The 18331-nt window shown below is 39.5% G+C and overlaps 1 protein-coding gene across 2 annotated transcripts in view; it reads left to right on the top strand.

Moving 5' to 3' along the window:
- Positions 1-18331, top strand: part of mkxa (mohawk homeobox a) — an 89913-nt gene that overhangs the window by 26969 nt on the left and 44613 nt on the right. For both annotated transcript variants that reach the window (XM_072913443.1, XM_061965927.1), the window contains exons 2-3: positions 244-403; positions 12270-12423. In XM_072913443.1, the coding sequence (XP_072769544.1) occupies positions 244-403; positions 12270-12423 (314 nt within the window). The remainder of the gene's footprint in view (positions 1-243; positions 404-12269; positions 12424-18331) is intronic.

Here is an 18331-nt window from a genome sequence, read left to right as displayed (position 1 = left end):
AACGCTTCGGGATCCCCTGGGAGGAGCTGGATGAAGTGGCTGGGGAGAGGGAAGTCGGGGCTTCCCTGCTTAGGCTGCTGCCCCCTCGACCCCACCTCGGATAAGTGGAGGAAAATGGATGGATGGATGGAGTACGCTTTACTTTATTTACTTGCAATAAAACATTTTCATTTCTATAATCTATTGTCAAATGTTGGGTTTGGTGAGTTGTGTGGCTGACCGTGACTTACCTGTGCCCGCCAGGGGTCGTCCGGGCGGCAGCAAAGTCCGACACAAGCGTCAGGCCCTGCAGGACATGGCGCGGCCCCTCAAGCAGTGGCTGTACAAGCACCGAGACAACCCTTACCCCACCAAGACGGAGAAGATTCTGCTGGCTCTGGGCTCACAGATGACCCTGGTCCAGGTGGGTGCAGTCTGGGCTGGACACGCTTTTACAATGTCAACTCTTTGTTTACTGATGATTTCTACCTTCCTTTACACTTTATATGTGTGACTAAATCTGTTAACTACTTTTATTCTCAGCTTTGGTAGACCTCAAGTCCTTTTAAATGAACACATTTGATGTTTTGACAGTGTTGAGTTTCCCCAGAGATGGCCAGAGACAATTCCGCTTGCTTATAGCAAGTTGCTCTTTACTGCACCGTTATTTTAGTTAGTGTCGAGTCGGATTCAAGGTTGCCATAAGACAGGGGTGCTCATTACGTCGATCGCGATCTACCGGTCGATCTCGGAGGGTGTGTCAGTCGATCACCAGCCAGGCATTAAAAAAATAGTCCTAAAAATGAGCGATCATAAATCTTCACTATGACGTCACTTTCGTCACTTGATTGACATTCACGGCACCCGAGGGTCTTCTGAGATGACGCTGGCTGCTGCCAGCTCATTAAAATGACCGACTGGAAGGCGAGAAACACTTTATTTCAACAGACTCTGGCGCCGTACCTGTCGTCAAAACTCCAAAGACCGACTGCACAGTTGCACAATAAAAGCGCGTCTTCATCCTGCCTGCGCTACCAAAATAAGAGTCTCAGAAAGCTGGCGTGCACAAGCTAGCAAGCTACGGAGTTTGCCGACAATGTATTTCTTGTAAAGTGTATACAAAGGAGTACGGAAGCTGGACAAATAAGATGCCAAAAACCAACCACTTTCATGTGGTATTGGACAGAAAGGAGGACTTTTTTTCTCCTCCATTCGAAAATGCGGACGTTATCATCACTACTGTCTGATTCCAATCAATGCAAGTCATCACAATCAGGTAATACACCAACTTATATTCTTGTCTTCATGAAAGAAAGGAATCTATATGTGTTAAACATGCTTGTATTATCTTTAAACACCTTTAACTTATTAACAATATTAACTATATGGGTTAAACATGCTTGTATTATCTTTAAACACCTTTAACTTATTAACAATATTAACTATATGTGTTAAACATGCTTGTATTATCTTTAAACACCTTTAACTTCCATCCATCCATTTTCTACCGCTTATTCCCTTTGGGGTCGCGGGGGGCGCTGGAGCCTATCTCAGCTACAATCGGGCGGAAGGCGGGGTATTAACTATAAGTGTTGAACATGCTTGTATTATCTTTAAACACCTTTAACTTGTTAACAATATTAACTATGTGTTAAACATTCTTGTATTATCATTAAACACCTTTAATTTATTAACAATATTAACTATATGTGTTAAACATGCTTGCATTATCACTAAACATCTTTAACTTGTTAACAATATTAACTATATGTGTTAAACATGTTTGCATTATCTTTAAACACCTTTAACTTATTAACAATATTAACTATATGTGTTAAACATGCTTGTATTATCATTAATCACCTTTAACTTGTTAACAATAATAACTATATGTATTAAACAAACTTGTATTTTCATTAAACACCTTTAATTTATTAACAATATTAACTATATGTGTTAAACATGCTTGTATTATCATTAAACACCTTTAATTTGTTAACAAAAACATATATTTCATAAATAAGTAAATATAAATTATATATATGAATGAGGTAGATCCCCACGACTTGATCAATTGAAAAGTAGCTCGCCTGCAGAAAAAGTGTGAGCTCCCCTGCCATAAGACATCCAGCCTGCCAAAGCTTTTAATTTGGCCCGCTGAACATCGCCCAAATAGTCTTGATGAAACCATTCAAAACAGGGTGCAGTACTCCCGCCACCCACAGGGGGGCAACAGCAAAGCATGTGTGTCACAATAAATCAGCAGTGGGTTAGTAGAAGAAGATGGCATGAAAACAATCAAAATAAATCGCAAAAATCAGACATTTAACAGCGACTGGATAACGAAGTACGAATGTATTGAAATTGATTACTTTTGTATTGGTGTTGTTTAACTCTGCCGATCAACACTAGTTAAATACATGTAGTAGCCAGTAGAGGGCGATAAAGCTACACCTCAGATTTAATTGTGTTAAACCTAAAGGTGTAACGGTACACAAACATTTCGGTTCAATACGTACCTCGGTTTAGAGGTCACGGTTCGGTTCATTTTCGGTACAGTAAGAAAACAACCAAATATACATTTTTTTGGTTATTTATTTACCAATTTTGTAAACAATGGCTTTATCCTTTTAACATTGGGAACACTATAATAATTCTGCCCAAAAATAGAAATAGCTCTGTGTGTGTTCCAATTCAATTATTTAGTGCAGGGGTGCTCACACTTTTTCTGCAGGCGAGCTACTTTTCAATTGATCAAGTCGTGGGGATCTACCTCATTCATATATATCATTTATATTTACTTATTTATGAAATATATGTTTTTGTTAACAAGTTAAAGGTGTTTAATGATAATGCAAGCATGTTTAACACATATAGTTAATATTGTTAATAAATTAAAGGTGTTTAATGATAATGCAATCATGTTTAACACATAGTTAATATTGTTAATAAATTAAAGGTGTTTAATGATAATACAAGAATGTTTAATACATATAGTTAATATTGTTAATAAATTAAAGGTGTTTAATGATAATACAAGTATGTTTAATACATATAGTTAATATTGTTAACAAGTTAAAGGTGATTAATGATAATAAAAGCATGTTTAACACATATAGTTAATATTGTTAAGTTAAAGGTGTTTAAAGATAATGCAAACATGTTTAATACATATAGTTAATATTGTTAACAAGTTAAAGGTGTTTAAAGATAATACAAGCATGTTTAACACATATAGTTAATATTGTTAACAAGTTAAAGGTGATTAATGATAATACAAGCATGTTTAACATATATAGTTAATATTGTTAAGTTAAAGGTGTTTAAAGATAATGCAAACATGTTTAATACATATAGTTAATATTATTAATAAGTTAAAGGTGTTTAAAGATAATACAAGCATGTTTAACACATATAGTTAATATTGTTAACAAGTTAAAGGTGGTTAAAGATAATACAAGCATGTTTAATACATATAGTTAATATTGTTAACAAGTTAAAGGTGTTTAAAGATAATGCAAACATGTTTAATACATATAGTTAATATTATTAATAAGTTAAAGGTGTTTAAAGATAATGCAAACATGTTTAATACATATAGTTAATATTGTTAATAAGTTAAAGGTGTTTAAAGATAATACAAGCATGTTTAACACATATAGATTCCTTTCTTTCATGAAGACAAGAATATAAGTTGGTGTATTACCTGATTCTGATGACTTGCATTAATCAGACAGTGGTGCTAAAAACGTCCGCATTTTCGAATGGAGGAGAAAAAAAGTCCTCCTTTCTGTCCAATACCACATGAAAGTGGTTGGTTTTTGGCATGTTATTTGTCCAGCTTCCGTACTCCTTTGTATACACTTTACAAGAAATACATTGTCGGCAAACTCCGTAGCTTGACCATGTCTGCGGGAACAAACTGCCGCCATTGCTTGCCGTGCTACCGAGGTCCTTTGTCCCTGAATTGCTCACACACTCCGGCAGATTCAATGGGGGTCTGGTGGCAGATTTCTTTGACTTTATCATTGGAAATGCATCTGCTTTGAGTGTCGCAGGATATCCACACATTCTTGCCATCTCTGTCGTAGCATAGCTTTCGTCGGTAAAGTGTGCGGAACAAACGACTGACCATTTTCGTCGGCTTTCCCCACAGCCTCGTATTTTGAACAAATTACGTCCAATTTCTTGCCACTTTGGCATCTTTGGGCCACTGGTGCAACTTGAATCCGTCCCTGTTCGTGTTGTTACACCCTCCGACAACACACCGACGAGGCATGATGTTGCTTGCCGTGCTACCGGGGTCCTTTGTCCCTGAATTGCTCACACACTCCGGCAGATTCAATGGGGGTCTGGCGGCAGATTTCTTTGACTTTATGGTTGGAAATGCATCTGCTTTGAGTGTCGCAGGATATCCACACATTCTTGCCATCTCTGTCGTAGCATAGCTTTCGTCGGTAAAGTGTGCGGAACAAACGACTGACCATTTTCGTCGGCTTTCCCCACACCCTCGTATTTTGAACAAAGTTCATCCAATTTCTTGCCACTTTGGCATCTTTGGGCCACTGGTGCAACTTGAATCCGTCCCTGTTCGTGTTGTTACACCCTCCGACAACACACCGACGAGGCATGATGTTGCTTGCCGTGCTACCGGGGTCCTTTGTCCCTGAATTGCTCACACACTCCGGCAGATTCAATGGGGGTCTGGCGGCAGATTTCTTTGACTTTATGGTTGGAAATGCATCTGCTTTGAGTGTCGCAGGATATCCACACATTCTTGCCATCTCTGTCGTAGCATAGCTTTCGTCGGTAAAGTGTGCGGAACAAACGACTGACCATTTTCGTCGGCTTTCCCCACACCCTCGTATTTTGAACAAAGTTCGTCCAATTTCTTGCCACTTTGGCATCTTTGGGCCACTGGTGCAACTTGAATCCGTCCCTGTTCGTGTTGTTACACCCTCCGACAACACACCGACGAGGCACGATGTTGCTTGCCGTGCTACCGGGGTCCTTTGTCCCTGAATTGCTCACACACTCCGGCAGATTCAATGGGGGTCTGGCGGCAGATTTCTTTGACTTTATGGTTGGAAATGCATCTGCTTTGAGTGTCGCAGGATATCCACACATTCTTGCCATCTCTGTCGTAGCATAGCTTTCGTCGGTAAAGTGTGCGGAACAAACGACTGACCATTTTCGCCGGCTTTCCCCACACCCTCGTATTTTGAACAAATTTCGTCCAATTTCTTGCCACTTTGGCATCTTTGGGCCACTGGTGCAACTTGAATCCGTCCCTGTTCGTGTTGTTACACCCTCCGACAACACACCGACGAGGCATGATGTCTCCAAGGTACGGAAAACAGTCGAAAAAAACGGAAAATAACAGAGCTGATTTGACTCGGTCTTTGACAAAATGACGGATTGCTTCCCGATGTGACGTCATCGCTCCGAGAGCGAATAATAGAAAGGCGTTTAATTCGCCAAAATTCACCCATTTAGAGTTCGGAAATCGGTTAAAAAAATATATGGTCTTTTTTTCTGCAACATCAAGGTATATATTGACGCTTACATAGGTCTGGTGATAATGTTCCCCTTTAACAAAATAAGGTGAAATAACTGAAAACATGTTTTGTATTCTCGTTTCTTCAAAATAGCCGCCCTTTGCTCTGATAACTGCGTTGCACACTCTTGGCATTCTCTCGATAGATGGCTGGATGGATGTACAGTATCATACGTAGACAGTAAGGTCCGGTGTATTCTCCGACTGTGTGGTTTCAGCCGTGAGTACAGAATAAGCCCTCAGACGAGGTCTGTTTGGGGGTGAGCCGCGGTGAGTAATCTGCTTCTCATTTAGGATGAAGGCGTTTGTTTTGGTGAAGGAGAGTAAAGTGTGGAGGAATGCTGCTTGCCTTCAATGCCAGCAACACTGGGTCAGCTTGGGACTTCAATGACATTATTCTTAATTGTGCTGTTTACATCTGTCCGGGGGCTAACATTAATCAGTGGCAAATTACATCATGGATTGGTTATTTGTTGTTTTTACATTTGCACTAAAATGAGTGCGGACGACTAAATCGGAGCTCAAATCTTAACTTAATTCATCATTATTTCTTTTTAATCCGTTCATTAAAATGCATATAAACAAGCCACGCACAGTTGACACTTTCATTGTTTTTTGTTTCGTATACATTTCCATACCTGCCAACTTTTGAAATCAGAAAAACCTAGTAGCCAGGGTCCAGGGGCCGCAAAGTCCTGGTGGAGGGTTCAGGGCTTCGCCCTCCGACGCAAAATGATTATTAGCATTCAGACAGGTTAAAATGTTGCTAAAAGCATCACTTTTCTATCAGTCACAGAGACTTTTCAAAACAAAAATATTACAGCAAAAATCATATGGGTTGATTGACATGTTTATTCTGTAAGATAACTTCAATAGTTTGAAATTATTTTGACAGTTAATGCCAGTTATCCTGTCAACCTTTCACAAGACTTCAATTTGTTAATTGAAAGTATAAACACTTTTTACAGTAAACAAATGGTAAAACAGTACTAAACAATTCCATTAAAAAAAAAATTGGTGTCATTATTAACTTTCTGTCCAAGCTTGTATAATCTACTGCCTTGTTCAATTGTATAAAATATTCTGTGCCTAAAATTCACATTTCTATCACAATGATCATACTGTAAACATGGTAAGCTAACTTCATTAAAATTAATAGTCCTGTCAATAGCATGGAATTACAATTCAAATGTAGTTTTTCTGTAAGCCTTTCAAAAGAATTCAAAATATGAAAAATTAATGAAAATTAATTGAAGCCATCAGACACTTGAAAAGTGGCACATCACATCTCTAATGTAATCATTTGAACTTTTCAACAGAAATAGCACTGCAAAAATATTAAGGACATACTTCTGTATTTTGGTAGTTATGCTGTCAACATTTAACAAGATTTCTTCAACTTGGACTTGAAAGCATAAATAGTATAAACACTTTTAACAGTATAACAGTACTAAACAATTCCAATAGATAACATTGGTGTCATTACCTTTTTGTGGATTCTGTTCCAAGACACTGAATAATGTTTGATGTTTTGGTTCGACCACATCCATATTTTTTGGCGATTTTCGAGTCGGGAAACATTTTCCGAAATAACTGTCCCATGTGATCAGCCAGTGCGATTGGAAGTCCATGCTCAATTATTGCTTCCGTAAATAAAACTTCGGCATTTATCACATCCAAAGAATCTGTTTGGGCGACGAAAAACGTTGAAAGTTTTCCACTTGTATCGCTAGCAACGGCATTAGACTTGTGTTCTTTTGTCCCAACGTGGTCTTTTACATCGCTAATTCCTCCGTGTCCGATCGAAAAATCTTGTCTGCACAAGGTGCAATTCGCGTAGTTTTCACCCTTTTTGGAACGGATAATTATTCCCGGATAGGCTTTTGAATATTCTTCACGGAATGACTGCAGTTTTTCTTTTCGGTTTAAGACTCGTTTGCGATTTTTCTCCGGCTGATTCCATGATCGTTCGCTCGTTTGGAAACAATGGCAACAGGTGCCTCGTGCTTGGCAGCGGTGCTATAAATAGCCTCGCGCATGGCATTCGGAATGGCTGGATACGGAGTTACGGGAAGCAGTGTCGATTGTCATTGTTGTTACGCGATTTCGTGAATAAAACTTTAAAAAAAAAAATTTTTTTTAATTAATGAAAAACCGTATTTTTTATCACTGCAACCGTAACCTGGAATAGGTTGATGAAAACCGTACTAATTACAGGAAAACCGGAGTAGTTGGCAGGTATGTAATAATAATAGATTTTATTTGTAAAACCACTTTACATTGAGCAAACAACCTCAAAGTACTACAGTGTATTTAAAAAAGTAAATAAAAAGATAATAAAAAGAAATAAAAAGAAAAACTAGAACTAGCATGCATATATCTAAAAAAATGGTTTTTTTTTATTTTTTTAAAGAAGGGCTTTTAAGCCTTTTTTAAAAGCATTCACAGTCTGTGGTGCCCTCAGGTGGTCAGGGAGAGCATTCCACAGACTGGGAGCGGCGGAGCAGAAAGAATTACTCTTTCTGTGAAAGAAATTAAGGCATTATATTGCTGTGAGATGTATTTTCCCATATTTCTGCACGATAATTAAAATAGATTTTATTTGTAAAACCACGTTACATTGAGCAAACAACCTCAAAGTACTATAGTGTATTAAAAATTTAACATAAAAAGATAATAAAAAGAAAAACTAGAACTAGCACGCATAAATCTAAAAAAAAGGCTTTTTTTTAAAAAAAAGAAGGGCTTTTAAGCCTTTTTTAAAAGCATTCACAGTCTGTGGTGCCCTCAGGTGGTCAGGGAGAGCGTTCCACAGACTGGGAGCGGCGGAGCAGAAAGAATTACTCTTTTCTGTGAAAGAAATAAAGGCGTTATGTTGCTGTGATATGTATTTTCCCATATTTCTGCATGATAATTAAAATAGATTTTATTTGTAAAACCACGTTAAATTGAGCAAACAACCTCAAAGTACTATAGTGTATTAAAAATGTAAAATAAAAAGATAATAAAAAGAAAAACTAGAACTAGCACGCATAAATCTAAAAATAAGGTTGTTGTTTTTTTTAAAGAAGGGCTTTTAAGCCTTTTTAAAAGCATTCACAGTCTGTGGTGCCCTCAGGTGGTCAGGGAGAGCATTCCACAGACTGGGAGCGGCGGAGCAGAAAGAATTACTCTTATCTGTGAAAGAAATTAAGGCGTTATATTGCTGTGAGATGTATTTTCCCATATTTCTGCACGATAATTAAAATAGATTTTATTTGTAAAACCACGTTACATTGAGCAAACAACCTCAAAGTACTATAGTGTATTAAAAATTTAAAAGAAAAAGATAATAAAAAGAAAAACTAGAACTAGCACGCATATATCTAAAAAAAAGGTTGTTTTTTTTTAAAAAGAAGGGCTTTTAAGCCTTTTTTTAAAAGCATTCACAGTCTGTGGTTCCCTCAGGTGGTCAGGGAGAGCGTTCCACAGACTGGGAGCGGCGGAGCAGAAAGAATTACTCTTTTCTGTGAAAGAAATTAAGGCGTTATATTGCTGTGATATGTAATTTCCCATATTTCTGCACGATAATTAAAATAGATTTTATTTGTAAAACCACGTTACATTGAGCAAACAACCTCAAAGTACTATAGTGTATTAAAAATGTAAAATAAAAAGATAATAAAAAGAAAAACTAGAACTAGCACGCATAAATCTAAAAAAAAAGGCTTTTTTTTTTTTAAAAGAAGGGCGTTTAAGCCTTTTTCAAAAGCATTCACAGTCTGTGGTGCCCTCAGGTGGTCAGGGAGAGCGTTCCACAGACTGGGAGCGGTGGAGCAGAAAGAATTACTCTTTTCTGTGAAAGAAATTAAGGCGTTATATTGCTGTGATATGTATTTCCCCATATTTCTGCACGATAATTAAAATAGATTTTATTTGTAAAACCACGTTACATTGAGCAAACAACCTCAAAGTACTATAGTGTATTAAAAATTTAAAATAAAAAGATAATAAAAAGAAAAACTAGAACTAGCACGCATAAATCTAAAAAAAAGGTTTTTTTTTTTTTAAAAGAAGGGCTTTTAAGCCTTTTTAAAAGCATTCACAGTCTGTGGTGCCCTCAGGTGGTCAGTGAGAGCGTTCCACAGACTGGGAGCGGCGGAGCAGAAAGAATTACTCTTTTCTGTGAAAGAAATTAAGGCGTTATATTGCTGTGAGATGTATTTCCCCATATTTCTGCACGATAATTAAAATAGATTTTATTTGTAAAACCACGTTACATTGAGCAAACAACCTCAAAGTACTATAGTGTATTAAAAATTTAAAATAAAAAGATAATAAAAAGAAAAACTAGAACTAGCACGCATAAATCTAAAAAAAAGGCTTTTTTAAAAAAAAAAGAAGGGCTTTTAAGCCTTTTTTAAAAGCATTCAGAGTCTGTGGTGCCCTCAGGTGGTCAGGGAGTGCATTCCACAGACTGGGAGCGGCGGAGCAGAAAGAATTACTCTTTTCTTTGAAAGAAATTAAAGCGTTATATTGCTGTGATATGTATTTTCCCATATTTCTGCACGATAATTGAAATAAGGTAGACTAATTGAGCAATATAACATTATACGGGAAACTGTATTTAACCTTGTTCAAAATAAATAAGCTTTTAGATACCTTATTTTTCATGTGCAATATATGAGCTTTCAATGTCAACTTTTCATCTAAAATGACCCCAATAAATCTTCTTTTAGACACCTTCTCAATGTTGGGTGGGGCGGGGGCGTGATTGGGGGCGGGGCTAACAGGGGAGGAGTATATTTACAGCTAGAATTCACCAAGTCAAGTATTTCATATATATATATATATATATATATATATATATATATATATATATATATATATATATATATATATATATATATATATATATATAAGAAATACTTGACTTTCTGTGAATTTTAGCTATATATATATTTATTTTATTATATGTATTATATATATATTAAAGTTAAAGTTAAAGTACCAATGATTGTCACACACACACTAGGTGTGGCGAAATTATTCTCTGCATTTGACCCATCACCCTTGATCAGGGGAGCAGTGGGCAGCAGTGGGCAGCAGCGGTGGCCGCGCCCGGGAATCATTTTTGGTGATTTAACCCCCAATTCCAACCCTTGATACTGAGTGCCAAGTAGGGAGGTAATGGGTCCCATTTTTATAGTCTTTGGTATGACTCGGCCGGGGTTTGAACCCACAACCTACCGATCTCAGGGCGGACACTCTAACCACTAGGCCACTGAGTATATATATAATATATATATATATATATATATAACAATGAGTAGATGAGTGTTATGTGTGTGTATATGTGTAAATAAATGAACACTGAAATTCAAGTATTTCTTTTATTTATATATATATATATATATATATATATATATATATATATATATATATATATATATATATATATATATATATATATAAATAAAAGAAATACTTGAATTTCAGTGTTCATTTATTTACACATATACATATATATATATATATATATATATATATATATATATATATATATATATATATATATATATATATATAAATAAAAGAAATACTTGAATTTCAGTGTTCATTTATTTACACATATACACACACATAACACTCATCTACTCATTCAACCCTTAACTCAACAATGAGTAGATGAGTGTTATGTGTGTGTATATGTATATATGTGTATATATGTGTGTGTATATGTATATATATATATATATATATATATATATATAAAAATAAAAGAAATACTTGAATTTCAGTGTTCATTTATTTACACATATACACACACATAACACTCATCTACTCATTGTTGAGTTAAGGGTTGAATTGTCCATCCTTGTTCTATTCTCTGTCACTATTTTTCCAACCATGCTGAACACCCTTTCGCAGGTACCCAGAAAGGTTTCGAGTACCACCAAAAAAACGGAATCTCTGAAGACAGTATAAAAATCTGTGTTAAATGTGTACAAATACTGTTTGTATGATAAGCATGTTATTTTTTTACAAATGAGGGTTAAGAGTTCAGTACTAAAAAAAAAAGAAGAAAAGAATGTGGCTTAAGTACAGTTTTTTAATTGAGCTGCTGCATTTTTTTGGTTGGGTTGTTTATTTATTTTGTGTAACTTCTATACATTTCTAAAAGGGGAGGAATGTAATAGAGTGATCTATGTTTGTCTGTTGCCATCTCCTGGTGAATGTTGGCTATAGCGTACTGGGGTTACTTTTTGGTTGGCCGACGATTTACGTGGTGTCGCGCACCTGACGTCACTCAGGTCCGCATGGAGCTGGAAGGGGCGTGGCTTGCAGCTCCGCCTGAATTTCGGGAGAAAATTTGTCCCGGGAGGTTTTCGTGAGTCTCCCGGAAAATCCGGTAGGGTTGACAAGTATACTGTACTGTGCAATCTACTCATAAAAGTTTCAATCAATCAATCAAAATCAGCAGAAAAGGTAAAAAAATTAAACTTATTTTGAGTTTGTTGTTGTTTCCTGTGTGTAGTGCTTTAGTTCCTGTCTTGCGCTGTTATTTTGGTGACTCTTCCTGTGTTGTTGGTGTTCAACCTTGAAACAAATGGTTTCAAGGTTGTAAACTAAGTAGATGAATATGATTAAAATCAAGAATAAGATGATTGATTTAGTGTTGATATTTGAGTGATCTGTAGTGGAAATGTTAGGTCAAAAAGGTGTAAACAATAACGCTCTGTTTGCCCGTCAGGTTTCCAATTGGTTCGCCAACGCCAGGAGACGTCTGAAGAACACGGTGAGGCAGCCCGACCTGAGCTGGGCGCTCAGGATCAAGCTGTACAACAAGTACGTGCAAGGCAACGCTGAGAGACTGAGCGTCAGCAGCGACGACAGCTGCTCAGACGGTACGACATCAACACACTTTTCCCGCTCTTTTAGGGGCTTTGCGTTGATGAAAGCAGCCTTTTGCAAATGGTGACCGGGGGATTCTGGGTAAGGATGGAAAATGTACTTAGGCCCAATTCCAATACACCCCCCTCGCCATACTTTGTAGCCCTATCCCTACATTTTGCGCATTCCCGTGAAGGCAACGGCTCTTTGCATGTAGGGGTAGTGGGCATACCGAGGAGTAGTGGGTATAAATCTAGCCCTTCAGAGTGACTCGCTCAAGTCGGGCCTGAGAAAAATCCACAATTTCTGCACAAGTTATACAACATATTACATGTTAGTTTGTAATGACAACCAGCTAGCTAACATTAGGATAAAATACTAAATGATAATACTGTAACTTTAAAGTTTTCGAATGTGAAAACATTAACATTACATACCTTCCAAAAATTCCCAACAGTCAGTTACTCATCAACCCAAGCATGATGAATGGAAACGATCTTAGTACTACTGCCTTTGGAAAACACCCGTAGTTAGTTTTCATACCGAGCACATGAAATCATAATAATCATCCAAAGGAATAACAACAAAATCCATCCATCCATCCATCCATCCATCTTCTTCCGCTTATTCGAGGTCGGGTCGCGGGGGCAGCAACCTAAGCAGGGAAGCCCAGACTTCCCTCTCCCCAGCCACTTCGTCCAGCTCTTCCTGTGGGACCCCGAGGCGTTCCCAGGCCAGCCGGGAGACATAGTCTTCCCAACGTGTCCTGGGTCTTCCCCACGGCCTCCTACCGGTCAGACGTGCCCTGAACACCTCCCTAGGGAGGCGTTCGGGTGGCATCCTGACCAGATGCCCGAACCACCTCATCTGGCTCCTCTCCATGTGGAGGAGCAGCGGCTTTACTTTGAGCTCCTCCCGGATGGCAGAGCTTCTCACCCTATCTCTAAGGGAGAGCCCCGCCAACCGGCGGAGGAAACTCATTTGGGCCGCTTGTACCCGTGATCTTGTCCTTTCGGTCATAACCCAAAGCTCATGACCATAGGTGAGGATGGGAACGTAGATCGAGCGGTAAATTGAGAGCTTTGCCTTCCGGCTCAGCTCCTTCTTCACCACAACAGATCGATACAGCGTCCGCATTACTGAAGACGCCGCACCGATCTGCCTGTCGATCTCACGATCCACTCTTCCCTCACTCGTGAACAAGACTCCGAGGTACTTGAACTCCTCCACTTGGGGCAGGGTCTCCTCCCCAACCCGGAGATGGCACTCCACCCTTTTCCGGGCGAGAACCATGGACTCGAACTTGGAGGTGCTGATTCTCATCCCAGTCGCTTCACACTCAGCTGCGAACCGATCCAGTGAGAGCTGAAGATCCTGGCCAGATGAAGCCATCAGGACCACATCATCTGCAAAAAGCAGAGACCTAATCCTGCAGCCACCAAACCAGATCCCCTCGACGCCTTGACTGCGCCTAGAAATTCTGTCCATAAAAGTTATGAACAGAATCGGTGACAAAGGGCAGCCTTGGCGGAGTCCAACCCTCACTGGAAACGTGTCCGACTTACTACCGGCAATGCGGACCAAGCTCTGGCACTGATCATACAGGGAGCGGACTGCCACAATCAGAAAGTCCGATACCCCGTACTCTCTGAGCACTCCCCACAGGACTTCCTGAGGTACACCGTCGAAAGCCTTCTCCAAGTCCACAAAACACATGTAGACTGGTTGGGCAAACTCCCATGCACCCTCAAGGACCCTGCCGAGAGTATAGAGCTGGTCCACAGTTCCACGACCAGGACGAAAACCACACTGTTCCTCCTGAATCCGAGGTTGGACTATCCGGCGTAGCCTCCTCTCCAGTACACCTGAATAGACCTTACCGGGAAGGCTGAGGAGTGTGATCCCACGATAGTTAGAACACACCCTCCGGTTCCCCTTCTTAAAGAGAGGAACCACCACCCCGGTCTGCCAATCCAGTGGTACCGCCCCCGATGTCCACGCGATGCTGCAGAGTCTTGTCAACCAAGACAGCCCCACAGCATCCAGAGCCTTAAGGAACTCCGGGCGGGTCTCATCTACCCCCGGGGCCTTGCCAAAATAACAGCAATAATTAATCAAAAACAGGTGCGTGGAAGACAATATAAAAGGTATTTGGGCTTCAGAACTATCAATGAAGGTGACACTTTAAACACGGAGGTGTTTCAAACATGCCTCGCCAAATGTGACAGTACAGCATTACCAATGTTGCTTCAGATGTAGGTAAACATTTCAATAACAACATTAAGGAGTTTAAAAGCATGGCAGGTAATAAAGTGGTTTTCGTCCTGGTCGTGGAACGGTAGACCAGCTCTATACTCTGGGCAGGGTCCTTGAGGGTGCATGGGAGTTTGCCCAACCAGTCTACATGTGCTTTGTGGACTTGGAGAAGGCATTCGACTCTGTCCTGTGGGGAGTGCTCAGAGAGTATGGGGTATCGGACTGTCTGATTTTGGCGGTCCGCTCCCTGTATGATCAGTGTCAGAGCTTGGTCCGCATTGCCGGTAGTAAGTCGGACCCGTTTCCAGAGAGGGTTGGACTCTGCCAAGGCTGCCCTTTGTCACCCATTCTGTTCATAACTTTTATGGACAGAATTTCTAGGCGCAGTCAAGGCGTTGAGGGGATCCGGTTTGGTGGCTGCAGGATTAGGTCTCTGCTTTTTGCAGATGATGTGGTCCTGATGGCTTCATCTGGCCAGGATCCTCAGCTCTCACTGGATCGGTTCGCAGCTGAGTGTGAAGCGACTGGGATGGGAATCAAGCACCTCCAAGTCCGAGTCCATGGTTCTTGCCTGGGAAAGGGTGGAGTGCCATTTCCGGGTTGGGGAGGAGACCCTGCCCCAAGTGGAGGAGTTCAAGTACCTCGGAGTCTTGTTCACAAGTGAGGGAAGAGTGGATCGTGAGATCAACAGGCGGATCGGTGCAGCGTCTTCAGTAATGCGGACGCTCTATCGATCCGTTGTGGTGAAGAAGGAGCTGAACCGGAAGGCAAAGCTCTCAATTTACCGGTCGATCTACGTTCCCATCCTCACCTATGGTCATGAGCTTTGGGTTATGACCGAAAGGACAAGATCACGGGTACAAGCGGAGTTTCCTCCGCCGGGTGGTGGGGCTCTCCCTTAGAGATAGGGTGAGAAGCTCTGCCATCCGGGGGGAGCTCAAAGTAAAGCCGCTGCTCCTCCACATGGAGAGGAGCCAGATGAGGTGGTTCGGGCATCTGATCAGGATGCCACCCGAACGCCTCCCTAGGGAGGTGTTTAGGGCACATCCGAACGGCAGGAGGCCACAGGGAAGACCCAGGACACGCTGGGAAGACTATGTCTCCCGGCCGACCTGGGACCGCCTTGGGATCCCCCGGGAGGAGCTGGACCAAGTGGCTGGGGAGAGGGAAGTCTAATAATTTCACACATAAGTTGCTCCTGAGTATAAGTCGCACCCCCGGCCAAACTATGAAAAAAACTGCAACTTATAGTCCGAAAAATACGGTATTTGTAGTCCCTTGGCTGACATGCTAGTGTAACTCCTTACAAAGTGTGGAGCCGCTCCTTTAAGTGAATAATAATCACAAATTAAGTGCATTTCTAAGTTAATATCTTAAGTATCATTATCAGATGATATCAAGTCTTAGGAGAAGGCTAAACATGTTACACAGAGAGCAATAGCTCAATAGCTAAATTATCAGCTTAACTGGCTAGAAACAAACCAAAAAATGAGATTAACCTTTAAATGAATAATAATCACTTCCATTATGGCAAATTAAGTGCATTTCTAAGTTAATATCTTAGGTATCTTTATCAGATATTGTCAAGCATTAGGACGATGATAAACATGTTACACAGAGAGCTATAGCTCAATAGCTAAATTAACATTTTAGCTGGCTAGAAACAACAAAATAAATGAGATATACCTTTAAATTACTAATAATCACTTCCAGTATGGCAAATTAAGTGCATTTCTAAGTTAATATCTTAAGTATTTTTATTAGATATTATCAAGTATTAGGACAACGCTAAACATGTTACACAGAGAGCAATACTTCAATAGCAAAGTTAGCAGCTTAGCTGGCTAGAAACAACAAAATAAATTAGAATAACCTTTAAGTTACTAATAATCACTTCCATTATGGCAAATTATGTGCATTTCTAAGTTAATATCTTAGGTATCTTCATTAGATATTATCAAGTATTAGGACAACGCTAAACATGTTACACAGAGAGCAATACTTCAATAGCTAAGTTAGCAGTTTAGCTGGCTAGAAACAACAAAATAAATTAGATTAACCTTTAAATGACTAATAATCACTTCCAGTATGGCAAATTAAGTGCATTTCTAAGTTAATATCTTAAGTATTTGTATTAGATATTGTCAAGTATTAGGACAACGCTAAACATGTTACACAGAGAGCAATACTTCAATAGCTAAATTAGCAGCTTAGCTGGCTAGAAACAACAAAATAAATTAGATTAACCTTTAAGTTACTAATAGTCACTTCCATTATGGCAAATTAAGTGCATTTCTAAGTTAATATCTTAGGTATCTTTATTAGATATTATCTAGTATTAGGACAACGCTAAACATGTTACACAGAGAGCAATACTTCAATAGCTAAGTTAGCAGTTAAGTTGGCTAGAAACAACAAAATAAATTAGATGAACCTTTAAGTTACTAATAATCACTTCCATTATGGCAAATTAAGTGCATTTCTAAGTTAATATCTTAAGTATCTTTATTAGATATTATCAAGTATTAGGACAACGCTAAACATGTTACACAGAGAGCAATACTTCAATAGCTAAGTTAGCAGTTTAGCTGGCTAGAAACAACAAAATAAATGAGGTTAACCTTTAAATTACTAATAATCACTTCCATTATGGCAAATTAAGTGCATTTCTAAGATAATATCTTAGGTATGTTTATTAGATATTATCAAGTATTAGGACAATGCTAAACATGTTACACAGAGAGCAATACTTCAATAGGTAAGTTAGCAGCTTAGCTGGCTAGAAACAACAAAATAAATGAGATTAACCTTTCAATTACTAATAATCACTTCCATTATGGCAAATGATGTGCATTTCTAAGTTAATATCTTAAGTATCTTTATTAGATATTATCAAGTATTAGGACAATGCTAAACATGTTACACAGAGAGCAATACTTCAATAGCTAAGTTAGCAGTTTAGCTGGCTAGAAACAACAAAATAAATGACTGCTTAAGGAAGTGTAGATGGAAAGGGACAAGTGGTACAAAATGGACGGATGGATGGAATAATGCTCCACAGATTGTTGCTACATGTAATATCGTAGATATACTTGCAACAAGTGTGACCTCGCTAAGAGGCGCTGAGGCTTTAACGCGCTGTCATTAAGACACCCTGCTGAGCCAACCAGTCTGCAATTGGGAAGGACTGACTCTCTTCTCAGCTCTGTATTTACTGCAAACGCACGCTGCTTCCTGGCCACGAGCAGCACAGAGAACACCGCCCGGGGAATAAATACAAACGTACACACTCCAGTAGTGAGAGATAGAGCGGGCAAGAAGAACGCTGTGGCGTCAGGAATCTTTAATTCTTTTTTTGAAGGCTTTAGAGGCTGAGCGTGTGGCGGGAGAAGAATGTTGTTTGCATTGTGTCCGCCACATGCCATTGTACCGCCAGTGGCTCGCTAGATCTCCCACACTCTTCGCCTCGGTCACATTATGGTTGTGAAGTTCTCCGCAGCTTAATCCCACATTTGACCCGTGCGCTGAGAGGCCAGCCATGGTTTTGCTCCAGAAGCTATTTATGTGGATGGATGACCCCGCTGACCCAAACATGGACTCTCTTGGTCCAGCTTGTTTTGTAGCTGTACTCGCTCATTTCAAAGAAAAGAAAACCATGTTTTATTA

Source organism: Nerophis lumbriciformis, linkage group LG07 (genome assembly GCF_033978685.3).
Source record: "Nerophis lumbriciformis linkage group LG07, RoL_Nlum_v2.1, whole genome shotgun sequence".
Taxonomy (NCBI): domain Eukaryota; kingdom Metazoa; phylum Chordata; class Actinopteri; order Syngnathiformes; family Syngnathidae; genus Nerophis; species Nerophis lumbriciformis.
The sequence above is the reverse complement of the archived record's forward strand: the minus strand, read 5'-3'. Positions and strand labels throughout refer to the sequence as shown.